Source organism: Sparus aurata, chromosome 2 (genome assembly GCF_900880675.1).
Source record: "Sparus aurata chromosome 2, fSpaAur1.1, whole genome shotgun sequence".
In the NCBI taxonomy this organism is placed as follows: Eukaryota; Metazoa; Chordata; class Actinopteri; order Spariformes; family Sparidae; genus Sparus; species Sparus aurata.
The window spans coordinates 32,134,276-32,156,669 of record NC_044188.1 but is presented as its reverse complement, the minus strand read 5'-3'; the positions used below and the strand labels follow the sequence as shown (position 1 = coordinate 32,156,669).

Here is a 22,394-nt window from a genome sequence, read left to right as displayed (position 1 = left end):
GTACTCCAAGCGTTCATTGGTTTACTCCCAACACTGGCTATCAGCATGTGCTCCTCTTTTTTGGCAGGGTTCACTGCTGTCGTTCCCTGTCAGTCTTCTCTCTTGTCTTTCCCTGTCCTGTTTTCTTCCACAATACATCTTAAGTTTCCTCTCATGACTTGCTGACAACCTCACCCTCGGCGTTCAGCCCAACTTTCTCCACTTATTTCGCAACACTCAGCTGGCTGCAGGGTAGAAAACAAACCATGACTATGCCTCAAGTTACTCTCTGAAAATACAACCCTCAGATTTCTAGGAATCATATTCCCCGAAAGTCATTGCTTGAAATCTTGTTTTGGTACATGTTTAGCCAGCTCTGCAGTATACTCCATTAACAATCCTTGAACAGGTTTAATTAATGTGAGGGTATTGCTAGCAGAAAGCTTACAAATCCATAGATGGACAGCAAATTTAAAATATAACCTAAATGAATTAGTTTAGAAAACATGAACCTCACCTCACAATCCAAGACCAGGGAGAAGCAAGCAGGTTACACTGAGGATTACTTTGCAGTGGAAGTGGACTAGGCTTGGGTGATGACTACTGAATAAGTACATGACGATGTCCACAGTGAGTTGTTTTCGTGGGTGGGTGAGAGGGTTATGTTGTGTTTCTTTACCTGCAGTGATAGCCACCACTGTTTCCATTGTTGCTCTTAATTTTAACAGTGTCTTTGTCTCCACTCCACATGTCCATAACTTGGTGGTTTAACCTATGAAGCTTGAAACAAAGTTAGACGCCTAGCTATACTAAGGAAACTAAGCTAAGAAAACAATGATAACAGTGCCATGATTGAGAGATACTAACCGCGCCGCACAGAACCTGTGCCAACAAGCGCCTTTTGTTAACCTAACTCAGATTTAGAAAATAAAAGAAAAAAAAAATTGAACACAGAGTTGTAATGTTAGCACATTGAGCAGCAACACACTTTATTTTGTCCCCTGCATGTCAAAAATTGCGTCACTTCTTACCTTATAGCCATTCTAAATTGTTACTTGTTTTTTGCTCTCTGGTGGGGGGCCATTTACTTCTTGAAGTTACAATGATACAGGACTTGGATGACTTACAGGATAGATGATGACAACATCTATCAGGCCAACCCTAAAGAGGACTATAACTTAATTGAGTGTTGCTTGTCTTCACTTGTTCAATCTGCAGTTAACCTACCGCACCACCCTCATCCGTCTCTTCTTGTTCTGTCTCTTGAGAACTCAGCAGAGATAAAGCTACAGTTGTTCAGCAGATTAATTGATGCCTGCCATTATTTGGGCTAAGATTTGAACACTCATGCACAGACACACTCACTCACTCACTCACTCACTCACTCACTCACTCTGAATGTAATTGTTGCTAATGGTATTTGTTTGTCTCATCTCACACAGTACTGTAATGGAGGTGATCTTGCCGACTATCTGCAAGGTAAGCGTCACACGCGCACACACTGCTCATCAAAACAAAGTTACTATTGCCAGGGGAGGAAAGCAGTCACAGGGCTTTCCCTATTATGAGTGTAGGTGTGGGAATGTGTGCATGTGATAATGCATTTATTATCTGTGCGTGATGGATGGTTTGTGGAATAATGTGAGCCTGTATCATGTGGGGTTGTGGGTGCTCATGGTTTTTTTACATGAGTGAGTGCGTGCGTGCATGAGAGAACCACTACAGCTTTGTACAAAGGGTTCTTAGTTCAGAGCCAGCTAGCACAGTGTTTATGCCTTTGTGAGTTCATAGCAAAAGTTAGCCTTTCTGCTCAAGTCAGTTTAAAATGAAATTGTACATAAAGGACAGTGAAGGCGATGTTTGAAAGTTCAGCTGGATGGTGTGTCCGTCACCACTAGCCCAATTCACACTGCCCTTTGGGTGCGAGGATCATGCTGTGATTCTCCGCATCCTCCTCTGTATGAAAGTTTGAGATGCTTGAGGGGGGGGATTTCGCTGTAGTCCCTGATGCACCTCCAGAGGTAGTATCAGAGACCTGGATACAGTGTTGCTGCTTAGCCAGTGGCCATCGCAGTGTTGCAGCTAAAAATCCCCCTGCAGCCTTAAGAGTGCCATTATATTAAAAAAATAAAATAAAATCTGTAAAACTGTTGACAGGTCACCTCGAAGCTGCAAACTAAGTCAATTATGACTTCTATTCAGAATATTGGGTGTGGCCAGCAGGAGAAAAACAACTTTGTATGGTCAGTAGGTTGCATAATCAGGAAGTTTGCTATTACTATGTAGTTCTATTATAAATCTGTTTCCTGGAGGAAATCTAAAGTCAGTAGACTCCAAGTCAAAATAAATTAAAAAAAGGTTTTAATCATTGGTGTACAATCGCTAATCCTCATGCACTAACTGAACATACATCATCTAAATGTCCATGTCCTAAATGCACATCCTTCATTTGAGTACTTACCTTCTTCCTGAAAGCTACAGGATAGCTATTACCCAATATCTTCTGACAAGTTTGAGATTCAGATGGGTTATCTTACCCCATTTGATGTGGATGTTGAGTGTCCAAAGAGACCCAAAAACTCACTGAACATTCATAATGTGTTAGTATAGTTGCTGATAACACTCCGCTCAGTTCAAATCAGCTTCTGGACATTTCAAAACCATCCAAATGAATGGCAGTTTGCCAATACATCATTCAGATAAGCAGATAAGTTGTTTACACCTCTGTTCCATAGAAACACTGATTATGTGGTTGGAACAGCCTCCTTATCACTGTACTTTTGCATAATGTACCTGCCCCACATGGGCACATTTGCAGTTTACAGAATGGGTCATGGTCAGACTGATCGGTGACAGGGTGGTCAGGGAGCCTCTGCCTGAGTCACATTGGTGGCTGTGAAATGAAACCTGTGGGATCAAAGAGGTTTAGTGTTCAGTGTTGCAGTGCACTGTACCCAACTGGCTACCGTCCTGATCTCATCAGTCATTTTGACTGTGGGGGACTTTGTTTACTTCAAGGCAGTGAGCACTGCATAGGTACGATCATCTTACATAACAGGATGTCGCTAGTGTATGATTCTAGTACATACACAATGTTTCCATGTTACAAGTTGTTCCACTGTGGTGGGCAGTGAGCAACTAACCCCCCAAATCCTAGATTAATGATGATAAGCTTACAGGTTTGATCTATGCCTACACTGTAATCATAATGGCTTGATGAAGAGAGGGAAGGAGAACGAATGAGAGGGAGAGAGGAATCCTCTTAGTCTCACATCGGATTAGGTTCATTTAACTACCACCAGGGAAAAGGGACCTTCACTGCTTTCATTTACACTATTTACTGTAGGATTATTACTTTAATAATGCTTATTATTAGCTTTAAATCAAGTGAGGCTGATTGGCATTTTTTGTGAATGTAAGAGGAGAAATGTATGTTACTGAATGTTTTTTTAATTGTATTTAAATCATGACTCTGCATCATGTGAATGCAGACCAAGGAAACTTGTCATTAATGAAAGCAACAGAAAGCATCTAATGACATCTATAGGCCACCCTTACGATAATCTACATTTCATCCTCATTGATTACATGAAGTTTACTTTACCAGAACGCATTGTCTAAATATTTGAGCTATAACAAACATGTCAAATGAAATTCCTTCCTCAGAAAATTGTTAAAATATTCCAATTCTTATTAAAGGATTACAATCTTTACACCTGTCTTCTTTTCCTTGCAATTTTTTGTGGTACTACTACTACCATCAATCAGCGTAATAGTATGAAACCATTGCCTTGATTGTTCGGGTACATAACACTTCCATGTGCATCTTTGTGTTTGCATGCACAAGACAAGCAACATGGGGACTCACTGATAAAAACCAGTCCGTTAGTGCTACAAGAGGTCATAAACTTAATATAATCAGAATAAGAACATAACCTCATCACTGGTTTTGAGCATCAACTAATGTGCACTGACAATCAGCACAGTTTTGATTTTAAACCTTGGCTATTGACATTTTTTTATCTTTTCTTTAGCCAAGGGGACGCTGAGAGAAGACACACTGAGAGTTTTTCTCCAGCAAATTGCTGCTGCCATGCGCATCCTCAACAGCAAAGGCATCATCCACCGTGACCTGAAACCCCAGAACATCCTGCTGTCGTATGTGGGACGCAAGAAGTCCAACATCAGTGGCATCCGCATCAAAATAGGTGACTGAATTAGATGAAGATGATTTTATTTCCCATCTTTTGACTGTTCATCAGGCTGTAACTCTGAATGAAAGGTAAAAAGTGCATTGCTCAAGGAAGAGATACCTATTTTTGCCATAATTTGTGTAAATAACCTTGACTTTCCAACTGATGGCCACTGTATCAACACTCGGCATCTTATTTTGGTAGCTAGAACTTTGCAGTTGATACATTTCTGATATCACTGATGGGGTTTTCCATCATTGGCTTGGCTCTGTCTTGAGTGCAGGGCTGTTGAGGGCTGTTTCATGCATGTGTCCTTGTCCCCAGTGTTTGCCTCCCAGGCATCCTCCACAGTCCAACAATAGTGGTTTGTGTTACTAGTAATGATAACACATGTGCACTGACTGGTTTGTTTCATGCTTCTGTCCGGCAGCTGACTTTGGCTTCGCACGGTATCTCCAGAGCAACATGATGGCAGCCACACTATGTGGGTCACCCATGTACATGGTTAGTGAGTTTTATTGTGTATGTTTTATGTGCATGTGTCTAGAATTGCAGCTGAGCTCAGTCATTTAAACTGACCTTTCAGCTTTCTTAACAGTTTGTTGCAAAACTCTCCCTGCTCTGGATCTTTACTGGTGACTTCTCCTCCCTCAGGCCCCAGAGGTCATCATGTCCCAGAACTATGATGCCAAGGCGGACCTGTGGAGCATAGGGACAGTCATCTACCAGTGTCTGGTTGGCAAACCACCGTTTCAGGTTAATACTGTGCACAACAAACAGCTAACAAATATGTGTGTAGATGTGTGTGTCTACATCTAATTTCTACATTAACATTTACAGGCCAATAGTCCCCAAGACCTGAGGATGTTCTATGAGAAGAACAAGAATCTGCAACCCATGTAAGGCACTTAACCTTCTGTCTTTTGTTGTAAGGTTCTATGGTAGGTCTGTGCTATGTAGCGATAATTATATCATTACCATAATATGAGACAGTATATCACTGTGTTGTTTTTTCCTGATTTTAAAGGCTCATTACACTAAAGTGATTTCATTTTCTGAACTTACCAGACTGTCCTACGTGTATAAATACTTTCCTTTACCCACTTAATCATTATATAATCATTACTGATAATTATTGATAAGAAATCTGTAATATTTTGTAAAAGTACCAATAATCATCACAATATTGATATAGAGGTGTTGTGGATCAAAAATATTGTAGTATTCACAAGTATTTAGTGATTTTGCTTTTGAGGAGTTTTCATAAATATTGAGATAAACTTTATATTGTGTTTCAAAATATAGCAATTATTATTATATTGCCGTATTCTATTGATAGTAATGTAGGTCATTTGAGCCACCACCACCACACTAAAATCTATAGTCAATAGGCATAGAAACAAGGTATTAATGATCCTGTTTTCTTGTAACCCAGCATCCCAAGGGAGACATCTCCACAGCTTGGTGACCTACTGCTCGGGCTGCTGCAGAGGAATCAGAAAGACAGGATGGACTTTGGTGAGTGGTGACATGATAAAATGTCTTTAAACATTAATTGATAAATGTGTTGTTTATGTTTTAAATACTTTCAGGTCTTGATGTTTGTAAAATTCTGTTCTGTTCCTCTAACCCTTCATCCTGCAGACACGTTTTTCAGCCATCCTTTCCTGGAGGCATCATCCACCATTAAAAAATGTAAGCACCGACCCAAGTTCATTCCCAAGTAACACAACTTATCATGCTACACTTTCACATCGACTAACTTGGAAACATGGTTGATCTTGTATGTATTCCCCTTAGCGTGTCCAGTGCCGGTCCCCAGCACCTCCAATGCAGTGACGGACAGTTCCTGTGGCAGCTCCCCATGCATCCGCTACAACTCCCCTCCTGTGAGTTTGATATTATTTTCTAAATCCTCATTCAGAGGGGATTACACTGAGTAAAGGTAATAAAATATTAACCATGCCTCCCTGTTGTGCTTCTATAGTGCCTGCTGCTTACAAACAGTGGCTGAAAAGTTAAATATGGTGTCCAGAAGTTTAAAATAAACAGACCATCATAAACAGAAAAAAATCCCTTTCAGACAGTATTTACCAGCCTTCTTACTTATGTACTATTATCATAAATGCTGCTAGTTTTAGCGAAGTGGGTTAAACTTCTAGTTATAACAATCTTTTTGCACAGTAGCCCATCTTGTCTCACTGCAGCAGTGGGAATGCAGGGCTAGTCAATTTCCCAGGATGTCAGTTCTCTCTGTTACAATGTGATTACATTAGTTTGACAGTCAGCACTGCCTGGAAGCCTTAATTGCATAATTAAGGCGGCACACTACAACTTAATCCTCCTCTCTGTCTGTGAACAGTCTCTCCCAGACATGCAGACACTGGCAGAAGATGGTCTGTCATCCCCTCCGCTCGGTCCGCCCAACTTCCTGCAGCTGTCCAAAGAGTCTGCAGGAAGCACCAGCAGTAAGAACTCATCATGTGACACTGATGACTTTGTCCTGGTTCCTCACATCTCTACTGATAGCTGTAAGTGCAAACACACACACTTTACATACATATACAACAACTGTTATTCCCCCCGTGTGGTAACTATCTTAACCATTGAACAAGTATCTTGCTTCCACATTGGCTCTGCTCCTTAGCTTAGGGTGTGCTTGGTGCTAACTGACTTAGCTGCAGAATGACAATCACAGGGGTTGTGTTCTGTGAGTGCAGCATGTTGTTAAATTCATCATCGTCAAGATGAGGTATCCAACTACCTTATGTCTCATTCATATGAAAGAAGACACCGAACATTATCAGAATGAATGTGAATAATGAACGAGGCTGTTGTTAGAGGTCAGTGCTGTCGAGCTAGCATGTAAATATTGGGACATTTTGGCAGCAGTTTCTCTGCCATTCATGTGCGACTAGCTTGCTCAACTTCAGCAGTTATCAATGCCAAGCCAAGTAGAAGCTCCAGCTATGCCTTTTGAAAGATTCTGATCTTGCACAATGAGTGCATGGGCAGAGTGTGCCAATATAGGCTGTTACATATGTTGAAAAGGAGGTGGGCATGTGGTTAGAATAAATTTTCTTTCTGTTTTGATTGTTTACAAGTAGTAGTGTTGCTCCTTTAGTATGTCATGTTTCCGGTTTTCTTATCAATGACATTTTCTATGACATTGTTCATATTGCCAAGCCCAGACAGGTTCTGTCTTGAATGTCAGACTGTCTGGAAGCAGCTATGTAATCCAGTAAATGAAGAACCTAAAGCAGTTTCCACTTTTCAATATAATTTTTGGTTCTTTTCATTGAGAAGACTCTTCTCCATAAAGCTGTACAGGCTTAGCTTGTGAGGTAAATAATGTGTTGCACAAAGAATAAGGTTGAGAATGTTTGGGTGTGCAGGGGAGTCGCCAGCTCTGGCTGCTCAGATTTTAACTCTCAAATTGCATGATGGAGGAGAATTGACCAAACATGTAGAGGGATAGCAGAAACAAAGGGGGTAATGACCTTATTAATACCACTATCGTTATATATAGAAAACTATGAGCCATATATTTTGCTGGTTCAGATAGTGTCCTGTACATACAGTATGAATTACATATAACATGCGGACACAGAAATAAGCATGTGGACACCTGTTCAGTTCAATCACACAGAGTTCTTGAAATTGTGCTCATTAATAGAGACACCAGAGTGAAGTTGAATTTACTACCTGCCAGTGATACCTACAGCACACCTGCTGACACACTCACTCAAAGCACGTCACCAAATTCACAGCCGTTAAATTAGACAGCTGCTAACCATTTCATGCTGTAATTGTAGACATAAGTCCCCAAACAGTAGGAACACACACTAACCCTCTTGAATGGTAAAATGAACCCTCGTGCTCTGCACCTGCTGCAACACACACATGCACACACGTGCTCGCACACAAACACAGTTGCACGCATACACACACCAACACACACACGTTGGTCCTCCACCTTAAACAATAAACAAAGTGCAGAGCATTGGGTGTGTCTTCTGGTATTTCAAGTGGCATTTAATCATCATATTACTGCTGATTTCTACATCAGTAGAGCCTGTTCAGGATTTATCATTCTTTTTTCCTTCTGTCTTGCTCCTCAGATGACCAGCCAATGGGAGTGGGTCGCCGACCATCCAGCGAGTTCCTCATGTGTGGAGGGTGAGTACATTGCTAACAACCAGAGACTTCAGCACCACTTTCTTTCTTTCTTTCTTTCTTTCTTTCTTTCTTTCTTTCTTTCTTTCTTTCTTTCTTTTTTGCTCGCTGTCTTTCTTTCTAAAACAAAGAAATTATTGTCGTTTGGAACTCGTCAGGAACCCCCATTCAATCAGCAATAATTTTATTATTATTCCATATACAATAAATGACCAGAACTCAGGGTATAGCTTTAACAGTTTGTGAAATAAGCTTATTATCCTTCTTTGCCGAACAGCTTAGCTTAGCTTAGCTTAGCATAAAGGCAGTTATCCTGGCTCTGTCCAAAGGTAGCAAAATCTGCCTATCAACACCTCTTAAACTCACAGTTGAATGCAGTATATGACATTTGTTTAAGCTCATTACACAAAAGTGACCTGTTGGTCAGATGTGACTGGCTATTTTGGTTATATTTAAAATTACAAAGGGGCCTGTAAAGCCTTTTGTTAACGCAAGTCATCAGACACTGTTCATAGAGTGTGAACTGCATGCTGACACGAGTCAGAGTAAAAAAAGACCAATAGGTGAATGCAATGGAAGTGTGTGACATGATGCTGTGAGTCAGATGGCTTTTCACACACAGTCTTGAGTTCACGTGTATGTGTGTAAAGTCATACCATCTCTTCTTCATGTGTTTTTTTCCTGTCAACAAGGCTTCTTTTGCTTCTTTGTTTTACTATTTCTGGTTCTCTGACCACCAACAAAACAGCCTCCTCTCAGCTTTACACCTGATATCACACAACCTTCTTGTCCATTTGTCATGAGGGTATTCTTCTGCCTTCCACCATATCTGCATGATTAGTTAGCTATGAATCAGATGTTGAGCCAAACAACAAGGTGGTGCTGTGCTAAATAAAGCACCTGACCCACCGAGGGCTGTGAGATAAAAATAGACTCGCACACTCGCCAAAACTCGCCTGCAGTAACTCACAGTGACTGTTACTGTGCCTCAGCTGTGTATGAAAACATCAAAACATCCTAGTATGTATTGCAGTCACATTGTTTGAACGCAGCACTGTCCAGTTAGTAGATTTTACTTCTATATATTTAATACCCAGTTCAGCTGTCCCATGTTCTACTCATTTATAGTTTCTGAACTTTCATGGGTTATATTTAATCAGGGAATCTTTGTGTCTTAATTCTCTAAATTAGATACAGTTTCAGATAAAGATAAGAAATTGTTTAAACTTGTATATAAAACTTTTAGAAATACTGCTATCTTCTAGTCATTTGTTTATGTTGCTCATCATCCCTTTGCTAGGGAAAGGACAGGACTGCTATTATACCACACATTTATTATTTCCAACAAGTCTCATGAAAAGACTTAAATCAACAATGCGTAATGCATTGTTCCATTTTTTTAAAGGCTCAGTGTTTTCTTAGAGGTAAGGTGACCATTTTAGTTTTTGTTAGTTACTGAAACAGAAGAAAATAGGGGGGACCATGAGTGGACACGCTAATTTTGCTCCTTGTCAGGGGCGATGCTATGATGCAATGTGTGTTGAAGTTAAGGATGCTGGCTTGTAAATACTGCATCTGTCTTTGTGAGAGCAGCGCTAAAACATTATTTAGTCTGCAGTGAGTTTGAAAGAGGGACAAAGTAAACATTAATAAAAAGGAACCACTATTTTTTCCACCAGCTCCAGAAAAAAATGTCTAAATCAGAATGTTATTGATTAACACTTTCAAAAACAAGTTTCACATCCTTTTGGTGAAGTCTGATGAATTATATGATCTGCTGCTTTTTACAGTCCCCTGTTTTTTTGGCATTTGCATGATGATAAACAAGGCACATACGATGGAAAAAACAAAACAAAACCAGAAAGGCAAGCTGCCAATTTTAAGCAGGTTTAACATGTAATCCAATTTATATTTTTAATCACGGTAGCCTGAACAGCTTTATTTCTAATATTTTTTGGTATAATAATACACCATTTAAGTCCTTATTTGAGCTTATGGTAAAATGTAAGTGTGAACCCCCCCCCCCCGTTCTAAACCTGCAGCCAGACACTGCTTTGCACCTCTTCTGTCTTTCCTGTTTGCATACAACAGCCTCAAGCAAAACGGTTCTCTACCCTTTCTGTTCCCTCTATTGTGGCACTCACTCTATTTTGTCTCATCCTCTCCTAACTGATGTGTGCTGCTAGCTTTACTCCCTCCCTCCGCTGTCCCTTTAATGGCTTTCTCCATAGCAATAACTCTTTACTGCTTACATAAATTAGTTAACCATTGACACAGGCGGAACAATTTTTTTCTTCATTACAGGAGATGTCCCTTGCAATTTAGTAACACCAGCCTCACTCTCAAAGAGCTGCTAAATCACAGCCTTGTTTATCTTCTGCACCCTGTCGGTCCTAAATTGATGGAGTCAAGGAAGGAGATGGAGGGAGAGAGAGGAACAGAGTAGTGCTTGTGGGAATGGAGAGAAGAGATGATGATCATTGTGAAGGGAGTGGGAGATTATCTGAAGGAAGAGAGAGACATGTTAGTATGGGGGAGATGAATGAGGAGAAACAGAAGTGACAAATTCTATTTTTGAAAAAAAAAGAAAGAAAAAAGGCTGTTTGATCCCATCCCCCTCTGCTAGGCTGCTTGGCGAAATCCAGGCCAGTGGAGAGGCAACTGACTTTCACATTCTCTCTCCTCTTTAAGAAGCAGCTGTTCACTGACCTACAAATTCTCTTTCTCCCTTTTAACACGGGGACAACAGCACACAACATTCCTCTCCATATTAAGCCTTGGCTGGGATCAATAAAGCTTTTAGCAACCTGGAGAAAAATAGAAAGCCTCCATCATGGGTTACTGTATTAGATGTCTTCTGACTTGGTTTCAAGCATGTGGAGAAGGACAGCACGTGATGTGGTTTCTATCTCAGAATTGCAAGAATCCAACAAAGCAGCTGCTCTGTGGTTCTTTGTCTGGACTAGTCTTCCCCTCACGTGTCCTCCTGTCTCCCTTGTAGACCCTCCCAGGCTTCACATCATTACATAATACTGGTTTCCAACTGGTACTGCTCTCTAACGGGCATTTCCTCCACTCCTCCTTTTTTTATGCATTCAGTATGTAAGTAAATGACCTCTGTGGGTGACTCGGTCAGGACTTTATGTTCGAGAACATTTTGTCTCCTGTGGAATAACAAAAGAATGCAAATGAGCTGTGTCTCTTTGCACTTCCCCTCCTGTGTCTGTCTGAACACAGCAGGCCTGCCTGGCACGTGCCATTGGCCAGCCCTCCCTCTAGCCCTGCCCCCAGTCCTGCCCCCAGCAGAATGAGCTTGAAGCTGATTGGTGCTGCCATTGTGTTTACATGGAAGCCTGGCCCCCTTTTTTTTTCCTCGCCCACTGACTCATGATCAGCCAGACTAAAGTTAGTTTCCTCAACCTGCCTCCACACTGAAGTAAACAAAGAACTCGAGGCTTTAGATTCCCTACATGTTATATGCTCTACTTATTACACAAGCAGTGGCCTTTTGGAGATTTTAGTTGTTATGGGTGTTGACACCTCCGAAGATGTAACGCAGATATGGAAGCAGCAGCCGCCTCGATCGCACTGGCTAACCCCCCTCATCTCCCCGTTCTTCCCCTCCAGGCAGCCGCAGCCCACCTCAGGACAGACACCCATGGTTTCCCCTCGAGCTGAGACCACCCCAATCCCTGTTCCCACTCAGATCCGAAACTATCAGCGCATCAAGCAGAACCTCTCCAGCAGCCCGACCACCACGCTGTACAGCTCCCCCAGGTAAGAGCCACCTCTGCTGAGCCCTTTTTGCTGGATGGCCTGACTAAACTCTGAATCATTTATACCTTTTATAGTGACTAGTAATGAAACACCAGAGCACCTGTTTGTTAATGTCAACTCGTGACTAATGTTTTACTCATTATTTTGGAGTGAACTTTGACGCACGATATTGAAAGACCGGTCTGTCATTTCATCAGCTATAAAGTTTCACTGAAATTACATCAGCCAAGTGCCTGCTTGAGTTTGTGGTATCCCAACTGGGATGAGACTTTATGTGAAGACAAAGAAAACAGAAGAAAAAGGGTGGCACCCTGGTTCACAGGAAGATTAGTTCTGTAGTTCTCATGGACAGTCTGCTGTCTGAAAAGGAGAACTGGAGAGGAAGTACAGGCTAATCAGCTGTATTGTTTTGGCCTCTCAATGGTCTTGTGTTCAACAGGTGGTTTGATGGCTCTGTCCTATGGTGATTGCAGCTCCACAGATTAGGATTTGCTTAATGTTTCTTAGCAGCAGCTTGTTTAAGCGACCTCTGTGCACCCCTTAGATCCTTGAGGACAGGTACTGTCCCTCTCACCCGCTGTGCTTCTTTATTCAGCTGTCCTATGTTCCAGCCAGCCTGTCTCGTCAGTCTGTTCAGGGAGGATTAGAGCTCTGACACTGTGTCCCTTTGACCTATCAGTAGTCCTTCATGTAACATATGGATCTTAATATTGCTATATTTCACAAATAACACCAGGAGGATGAATTAGGGTAATCAGTGTTTAGCTCTTAACATTACCACGCATTTAAAGAGAGATTAGTATTGGAATTAATAATTTATTTATCAGAGTTGGTCTTTGTACACCTGCAATATCTATAACTGCTAATTGGAAACACCTGCTGCGTATTGGCGATGAGAGGGTTTCCTTTTTATATTGTTATCTCAAGCAAATCTAACAGTGTAATGTTAGGTTTGTTTCAAATGCACAATTTCACTCAAGGTAAAGCACAAAAGGAAGGTTTTCACATTATTTTTGCTGTAAACTTCACATTTTCATCTTCTAGGGACAAGTTAAACATACCCCTGGGAGTTTTAGACTGCTAAGTACTAGAGGCTCGATTTTTGGGTCAGGTGTCGATACCATAATTCAGAGGTAAAACATTTTGACATGGATATATATTGGGTTAGAAGAACAGATTTTTCATAATAATTCACCCAGGCTCTATATTTAGTGCTAGTTTCTAGTAAGTAGTTGTTTTGATTTGTGTTACACTAAACAAATTTCTGTTCCCAGTTTTACTTGTTCCACTGATCAAGATGCAACACACCAATAAACATAACAATGCCAAAACAAAGACTGCTCGCTTTCAAACAAGCATGAAAATAATGCACGTAACACATTTAACACAATCAACCTTGCAAATATTTTAGAGAGAGGAAATGCATTTAGCACTTCTTTTCGGTCTCTGGCTTTCTAAAAATGAACAGGGACAGTACTTGTGAAATGTGTAACTTCTGCGGTAGTATTCAGGGAATTTGATTTCTAACTTTTCCAACTGCAATTACAGACTTCAGATGATGTAATATATCTCATAGGGTCCTACTAAATACTGCAACTCTCTGTAATTGTACCAAATATTTAGTGTGACAGATTTGAGATGAGCAATCTGCACTGCAAATGCTCCCACACGTTTTGTTTCCGTGTGAACCGAAACTGTGATGAGGTCGTATACAGTTCAGCAGTAAAGGGTTCTCTCAGCAGCCAAATGGTATTTATTTATTTACTAACTGGCAAAACTGGTTGAAATTGGCTCAAAGGAAGAGAAAGAAGTCACTCGGGAAAAGGTGGCTGAGTAACTGAATCCTTGATGGAGCCAAGAGTCTTATTTATTTATTTATTACTTAACTCTTTGGATTAGTTTAGTGTTGAATATTAATAGCATTCTGGTGATTCTGAGAACTGAATGACACTTACTTGTGACAGTCCATGTACACTCCCTAAACTTTCTGTTGTGATTTGCGTTTCTGTGTTCCAGGTCTGGTACAGTGAGGCGCTCCAACACTAGTCCCATGGGGTTTCCCAAGGTGGGCTCGGGGTCTCCCAGCTCTGCAGACGTCCCTCAGACAGTGGGCAGGCGTCTCTCCACTGGCAGCTCTCGGCCCTACTCCCCCTCACCTCTTGGTAAGAAAATCTACGGACATGTCTCAATGCAACTCAGCTTTTTAACAACACCTCTCAGAAATGAATTGAATCAGAAGCTAATATTTCAAATAACTCGTTGCAGTGGGCACCATCCCTGAGCAGCTGGGTCACTGCTGCTGTCACCTGCAGAGCCATGAGCCTCGCAGCCGCAGCTCCTCAGGAGGTCAGTTCAGAGGCCAAACTTCAGCTGCACTCTATAGAGCCCGGTCACATCTTACCGTGCCCACATTCTCACTTGGATAACATTTGGTTCTTATTGGTAGTGTGGGTTGTTGAAACAGCAAATGCCTGTCAGTTAACACTAAAGAAAGATTTAGCATAATTTGAAAATACTTCACTGGAGAGAATAAGATGTATTGTATGGATACAAATTATGGGGTGCAGTTTGCAAATGAAGTTTGACACAACACTGACACAAATATATACAGTCGTATCTAAAGTCAGCAATATCAGCATTAACTGCGGGTAGGAGTTGTTGTTTTGATTCTCTCTTGTGTGTCACGACTTTATTATTGTCAAAGTGCATGAGTCACCATGAGTCAAGGTCTTTTTAAAAGTCTGACGCTGCTGTTATATTAACACAGCAGACATCCTCCAACTTCTCTGTTTGTGTGAGGAGGTTTGCTGTCATGGTGACCATGCTTTTAAAGATGGTCGCTACATTGCACTGTGTGAAACGAGGCCTCGGCCAGACACAGCAATACTTTGTCCCCATTTAGGAAAGTCCCACCAACTTTAGATTTCATGACACACACAGAGTCTCTGTGAATAGTCTTGGGGCTGGTCTACCTTCAACGGCTGAGCAGAAACTGTGTGACAGAGCAAGCTAAAGTGTGACCAGTGGCATCACATCTATGCACTGCAAGCATTAGAGCTGAATTGATTCTGATCCACTCCCTTTACTTTCACAAGGTTCCCCTGTCCCATCCTCTCAGCTCCTGGGGGCTCGGCTCCAGAGTGCCCCCACCCTGACCGAGGTATACCAGACCAGGCAGAAACTCCACAAGCAGTTGTCAGACCCTGTTCAGCCTTCGTCCTCCTCCTGCAGTCACTCGCCTCAGCTTGGCCGACCGGCGAACCTCGGCTCATCCCCCACCAAGCTCCTAGGCTCCTCGCCCCGAACGTCTGATTGGCTGCAGAAGTCCCCACTACCCACCATCATTGGCTCCCCAACTAAGGTAGGTGTACATAATATTAAGTGTGCAGATGGCCAATACCAAATCCACTGAAATATAAGTTGTGAAAGTTTCCTTGTTTTTCCCTTACAGACCATTTCAGCACCATTTAAGATCCCTAAAACGCAGGCATCCTGTAACTTGATGGCACTGGCAGACAGCCCTGTGCCCACCAAAACGCTGGCAGATGCTCGGGATATCTGTGCCCATCACTGCAGCCCGTACCTCACCGGACGTCCAGCTGCCCCTGAGGCCAGCAGGACCTTTGGCAGGTAAAAAAAGCCCTCCCTTCTTCATTAATTTGCTTTAACAACCATCTCAGCCTCCACTGTAATCAATATTACATTGATGCATTTTATCGATCGATTGCCAGTCATTCTTGTCTAGTCAATGTGGTTCTTTCTAATTTCTACACAGTATATTTCTTTACATACACTATGTATCATACAATTGATCATTAGTACAGTCGTGTAGTGATGGTCCTTAACCTTAATGAAATCTAATGCGGCGCGTTGGACTGTATGAAAGACTTCAGTGAAATGTCATTTTGTGTTGTTAGTGCTTCTTTATTTATGTTGCTGGCTTTAAATGGAGCATTTTAGTTTCATAGTGAAGACATTTTGTCTTCTGTGCGGGTAAAACACACTTTTAAGTATACCATTGATCGCTTCTGAAATACAGCCTTGATTATCTTGCTTACGTAATGTGTATGTACATGGCAGTTCATAGAGGAGATGGTTCTAGCTGGGTGCAGCCTCTTCAAATGCACTGAGAAATGTAAATATTGTGAGAATGATGTAATCATGACCGTGAAACGTCATGTCCTTGCGTGTTACTTTGACCCTCCTCTATCTTTACCATGTGACATCACTTTGTCTGCTGTTTGACCTCATGCTATCTGTGATTTCACTGCAGGTCTGTTAGTACAGGTCGTCTGTCTGAGCAGCCAATCAGAATCACTCTTGGTGGACAAGCGTATCAGGGCAGCACTGACAGCTTGAACACAGAGCGACCCATGGACACAGGTACGAGTGCAACATTGCACACACACTGGACAGTGTGTGCCTTAATTTAGGTTACCGTAGTTCATCTAGTCACTACATGGACTTACAATTATCTGTATTCTTCAATAGAAAAAGTACTGTATAAACATGATATCAGAGTGATCCTGTTACTTCATACAGTGTTCTTGTACTCCTAAAGCCCCTGCAGGTCCCAGTGTGCTGGCTCAGGGTGGCTGCGCGAGTCCCCGTACGGTCCTATTCACTGTGGGCTCACCGCCCAACAGCAGCACTCCTCCAACTTGCAGCCATCTGGGCACACGACCACGCACCACCTCAGGTGAGGCCCCTTCCCCTGAGCTAAGCCAGTATGCAGTCAGATGTCCAAATGAAAATATTTGTCAATGATATTTATTTCATGATTCTCACCTCTTCCCTCCTCATCCCTCTCAGTGGGCTCCAACAGCTCGGCCGGCTCCCTGTGCTCCACCAGCGGTCGGGTCTATGTTGGATCTCCTCCAGGCATGGCCATGGGCTCCTCCCCTCCAGGAGGCTTCATGGGTGGGCAGTTTGTTCCTGGGAGTGAAGGAGCACCCAGCAGCCTGCGCTATGTCCCCTATGGGACCTCACCGCCCAGCTTGGAGGGATTTATTACATTTGAAGCACCTGAGCTGCCTGAGGAGACCCTCATGGAGGTGAGGCCTCATGTTAATGTTTGTCATCTTTTAACAGGAAAATTGATCAGTCAGAGAACTTGATAAAACACAGGTACACGCTTTTAGTCTTGAGGTACATTTAATCTTTGTAACTCCTGGTACAGCGCGAGCATACAGACACCCTGATGCACCTACGGATGATGCTTTCATTCACCGACTGCGTTCTGGAGATGGCAGCAGTTCGAGCTGGTGGGACGGAGCTTGGTGTGTCAGCTGCCTCCATCTACCCTCCCCAGGACAGTGTGGTTGTGGACCAGATCAGCCAGCTCAGCAAAGAGTGGGGGTAAGGAATGACTCGAGTGTAGTCTACTGTCTGACTATGATAATATCATACAATTAATAACAACAAGCAGCCTGAGGATGCTCTTTGTTTAGTGTGTTGCTGCAGTGCTGAAGCTTCCCCATGTGTGTTATATATTGTGGTTGTGCTGCCCCCTATAGGCAGGTGGAGCAGTTGGTCCTCTACATGAAGGCAGCTCAGCTTCTGGCTTCCTCCCTCCATCTGGCCAAGGCTCAGATTAAATCAGCCAAACTCAATCCTTCCACTGCAGTCAAACAGGGTAAGGACATTTCAGTCGTCATCCCCCAGTAGTTGAATCAAACTGTGACCAGTGCATTGAACTGGAAACTGGAAGAGAGAAGAGGTGAATTCTGCTGTTCACCCTCTTTACTAGCAGGAGAAAGATGCTGCAGTTCTGTGAAACGTACTTGTGTTTATTTACTTATTATCTAGTATTTTTTTTTAACTATAAGTGTACTCAAATAGATAAAATACTAATCCCTGTCCCTGTCTTCTCTTAGTGGTGAAGAATCTGAATGAGCGTTACAAAAGCTGCATCTCCCTCTGCCGACGGCTGACTGACAGACTCAACCACTTCTTCTCTGACAAGCAACGCTTTGTGGATGAGATCAACAGCGTCACTGCGGAGAAGCTCATCTACAATCATGCTGTGGAGATGGTGAGTCGCACATGCAGAGGGCTGAAACACAAAACATCTTCAGGGCTTAAAGAGACCAGGAATTTAGTCTGTTGTTGACTCATAATTTTAAAATATGTTCAGTAAAGTGCAGCTATAACTTATGCTGGTCAGCCTAATGTGTGTGTTTGTTTGTGTGTGTGTGTGTGTGTGTTAGGTTCAGTCAGCAGCTCTGGATGAGATGTTCAAGCAGACAGAGGATATAGCATACCGCTACAGCAAGGCCGCCATGCTGCTGGACGGCCTGTCAAAAATCCTACAGGATCCCACTGACATTGAGAACGTGGTCAAGTGTGAGTACGAACCCTGGGATGCACAAACACTCAGTCTTTGTCAAGGGGCCTCATGCAGGAACCACTCCTGTGAACAGTTTTCTACTGGCAGTGGCAGTTATAAGTGAATTTTAAACATTCCTCATTCTCAGATTTTTTTCTGAAGTACACACAGAATACCAGACCTGTCAAACACACCATCTACGTACAGTAGTTTGACTTTGTATTTTGGGGAAACACTTTTTTCCCATAAGAATTATGATGCTTCTATCTAAATGAAGAGAGCCAGACATTTTTTGGGGCATTGAAGTTCATGCCATACTCAATCTTTATCTATGTCACAGTGCAGCTCAGCGATTTTTCAGCAGGACTTGAAGCTCTCTGAACTACAACTGCAATGATTAGTTGATTAACTTATGAAATGTAATTGCAAACTAATTGTTCACAGATTGTTCATCATTTTTCAACCTAAAAATGTCAAACATTAGCGGGTTCCATCTTTTTAATATGACAATTTGGGGCTTTTCTTTGTCATTTTCTGACAGTTAATGAGTCTTTGGGTTTTGGACAGTTTGGTGGACAAAAAAGCAATTTGAAGACGTCACTATGGGCTCTGTGCCTCACCCAGACATTTTATAGAACAGGTGATTAATTGTGAAAATAATTGGCAAGTTAATTGATGATAAAGATAATCGCATGTTGTAGCCTTAACTCACAACTCCTCATGAGCCAGTGTTCAAGCTGAAACAAGTGATTTAAAAAAGGCTTTGTTAAAAGAGATTTAGATAGTTTGCTGAATCTGTCTTTAACACTGCAATGTACAAGCAAAGCTCGAGACGTTTAGTATAACAATATACAAGAATGTTCTTTGGCCCTGTAGTCCGTACACATTTTAGTGTTTGCTTTGAAGACTTCTATTAATTTGTGTTTGTTGTGTGTATTTTTCATGCAGATAAAGCCAGTGTGGACCGAAGGATCTCAGCCCTCTGCTACTGCACTGTCACACTGTACGAGTAGCAGTCCCCCCCTACACACACACACACACACACACACACACACACACACACACACACACACACACACACACACACACACACGGACACACACGGACACTCACACTGAGGGACCATGTCCTAAGACTGTTGACTACCATCCTCACCACGCCGCTGTTCCCTCCTGTAGCAGTTAAAGCACTTTTCATTAGCTAGGTTTCATCTGTATTTATCATCAGTAGTTTTACGGCTGCATCATGGACTAAGCTGTGACAAGCGACTGATGCACAAATTTACAACCAAAGATGACCACGGACCCAGAAACAAAAGGCTGAAACCGGATGTGGACATAATTCATGCACTTTCAGGTGCATTTTTTTCTTACGCTATAATGGTGGCAAACCACCTGATGACCATGTGTAAAAAACTTTTGTCCATCTTTCAGGATATCATTTGTTTTTTTACCTGAAGGAAGAGAGGATGGACATGGCTATGAGATTGTGTGGGCTTTAAGAGACTAAGGCTCCACATGAAGCAGATCATCTTTTAAACTTCTGATTACTAAGTGATATTGGTGGTTATTTACTCTGTGTTTAAGTTGTTATTCTTATTTATTGGTTCAGAAGAACATGGATGTTTGACTCTCCTGCCTATCTTGAAAACCTCAAGTATTGGAGTGTAAGGAAAAGGAAGAAATTAGCAAAAGGCTTATGGCCAATCACTGTAACGGATCCAACTCACAAACAAAATGGACTTTGGCATGAAAACACAAATTCCTGTTACAGAAAGAAAACAGCCATGCGAGCAAAGGAACCTGTAGATTTGTAATTGCTATGTTTTTATTTTTTGTGTCGTTAGCTCAAGCACTTTATTGTGGATTGAGAGGAGGAGATGTATCTGTACAAGTTCTGAAGGTTGAAATGTGAATGACAGTTTTTCCCCTTTTGCTCTGTGTACATGATCAACAAGTCTACAGAATGCATACAGTTCCCATAAGGTTGAGAAACCAGGAAACTCAGGACAGGCCAGTCACATTGGCTGCAGCTCTACTGTGCTGGACCTCCACTGTCAAACGATGACAGATGGTTGACAGAACCACTTTTCCTTTTGCTTGTCACATTGTTTCCCTTGCTCTTCAGTTTTATAGGGATGTAACAGACTCATGGTGACTTGTTGATGATGTTGCTCACAGTGATGAGGGGTTAAGGTGAATTTGGGGTGACAGTCAGTCCCTCTCGTCACATTTCCACAGGGTGTGTAAGCTCAGATACTGAGTAGAAAAGCAGAACTTGAGATCCTCTGCAGTAGTGACGGGCCCTTCTCCTGTCACCCCTGCAGTGCTGAACAACCAATCAGGTGTCCACTTTAAACCCTGATGGTGTCAATTGTGAAACCGAATGGTCATATTATTTGACAAGTTACCTTAATAATAAGTTTCATTTTACTAAAATACTACAGCTGTTTATGTTCTGTCAGTATCTGTAGCTCATTTTTTTTTAACAAAACTTGATGTTTGCAAACCTGTATATATTTGTATGTGGTGCATGTGGTGATTCCTTTCCCCTCTTTTTTTGGAGGGGTGTGAGTGTGTGTGAGATCACAGTTTGCGTTTTAGTCAGGGTGTCGATGATGCCATCCTGCCTGTCAGTCAAAGAGCACAAATCTTTATATGTACATAGATGGATTTGATACATTTTATTCATGTCTGCCAAGGGTTTGATAAGGAAACCTATTTTGGCACAACAGGGGTGTGCCAAAGAATAAAAAATAACTTGTGGCAGCTCCAAAACTTTCCAGAGAACTCTTTCTACCAGGACTGTTCATTGTTGAGATCAAGACACGCATATTTGTTCTGTTGGTCTTATGAAATTTTCTGAAATGAGCGATGATGTCTTCAGATTTCATCCTCATTTCCCAAAATTTTGTGATACTTCTATTTGTCACAATCTGCACTGCCTAGAATCCACTCAGTCCCTCTGCCTCCCCTCAAGTCGTCTGCTGTGCTCCCAACAGTGTATGTACTGTATGTATGTATGAGTGTACAGTATATATACGCACTTGCCAGGTGTGCATTAAGGCCAGTAGTATACAGTTAATGATGGAAAAGGAGGTGCCTTCCTCTTGTCCAACAGACGTAGGCCTACTCCTCTGTACAGTTGTGAATAAATTCTTTTTCAGTGTAAAAATGTGTATAAATGCATTCACAGGCACCTAGCGGTCTCTGGGCCTGTTTCTCTGATGTACTGTTCTTTTTCCAAGACATATCTGGGTTTCAGTTTCCCTCGTCCTTGTCATGAGCACTCTGAACCACATGAAGCCTTTTACTGCACGCAGAGAGAAGAGGGATAAATAAAGCTGACGTACCCCCCCCCCCCCCCCCCCCCGAATCTCTGCTCTACCATTTTGTCTATGGACTGTAACTGAAGATGGTCTGTTTTCGATAAAGCATGGGTACCAAGTCTGCATTTTACCCTATAGAACCTCTAGAATGTTGAATGTACATACCCTGTTGTTTTGCGCCTCTCCAGCCTGATCTGAATGCATTTTAAAGAACCCTGCCGTCAGTCAACCCTGAAGATGCAACACCTTCCAAGTACCGATTTTTTTCAAAGAAAAATGTTAATGTTATACTTGTGTCTCTCACCAAGGGGTGTCTCTCTTTGTTCTTATGGAACACAAATACAGTCTTTGTTATTAAAAGGAGAACAAATAAAGATGTGTTGCTGTGTTTTATTTCTTCAAGCGTGGCTCTGCATCATTTCCAAGATGTTGAGAATTTGGATGAAAAGATCTCAGATAAATATATCCAAGAATCTTTTTTAACTGTGTGTTTAATGATGTTTTAAAAGTCCAGTGTGTAGCATTAATGGGGATATGTGGGCAGTAATTAAGGGTCAATGCCAATTAATAGACATCAGGGAGACTGAAAACTGATATACAGGACTGATATTCC

At 42.0% G+C, this 22,394-nt stretch overlaps 1 protein-coding gene across 2 annotated transcripts in view; it reads left to right on the top strand.

The window, feature by feature from the left end:
- ulk2 (unc-51 like autophagy activating kinase 2) overlaps positions 1–22,155 on the top strand; it is a 39,837-nt gene extending 17,682 nt beyond the window's left edge. Inside the window, exons 5-28 of one of the 2 annotated variants that reach the window (XM_030392184.1) lie at positions 1,422–1,458; positions 4,014–4,187; positions 4,603–4,676; positions 4,827–4,928; positions 5,013–5,071; positions 5,608–5,690; positions 5,817–5,867; positions 5,973–6,061; positions 6,535–6,703; positions 8,294–8,351; positions 11,976–12,125; positions 14,142–14,287; positions 14,391–14,471; positions 15,221–15,486; positions 15,577–15,755; positions 16,399–16,508; positions 16,687–16,824; positions 16,938–17,179; positions 17,305–17,483; positions 17,642–17,760; positions 18,002–18,159; positions 18,335–18,470; positions 19,402–19,476; positions 19,508–22,155. In XM_030392184.1, coding sequence (XP_030248044.1) covers positions 1,422–1,458; positions 4,014–4,187; positions 4,603–4,676; positions 4,827–4,928; positions 5,013–5,071; positions 5,608–5,690; positions 5,817–5,867; positions 5,973–6,061; positions 6,535–6,703; positions 8,294–8,351; positions 11,976–12,125; positions 14,142–14,287; positions 14,391–14,471; positions 15,221–15,486; positions 15,577–15,755; positions 16,399–16,508; positions 16,687–16,824; positions 16,938–17,179; positions 17,305–17,483; positions 17,642–17,760; positions 18,002–18,159; positions 18,335–18,470; positions 19,402–19,466 — 2,865 coding nt within the window. In that variant the 3' untranslated portion in view covers positions 19,467–19,476; positions 19,508–22,155. Of the gene's footprint in view, positions 1–1,421; positions 1,459–4,013; positions 4,188–4,602; positions 4,677–4,826; positions 4,929–5,012; positions 5,072–5,607; positions 5,691–5,816; positions 5,868–5,972; positions 6,062–6,534; positions 6,704–8,293; positions 8,352–11,975; positions 12,126–14,141; positions 14,288–14,390; positions 14,472–15,220; positions 15,487–15,576; positions 15,756–16,398; positions 16,509–16,686; positions 16,825–16,937; positions 17,180–17,304; positions 17,484–17,641; positions 17,761–18,001; positions 18,160–18,334; positions 18,471–19,401 lie in introns of both variants that reach the window. The other variant, XM_030392176.1, reaches the window with a different exon arrangement.
- Positions 22,156–22,394: the final 239 nt, after the last annotated feature.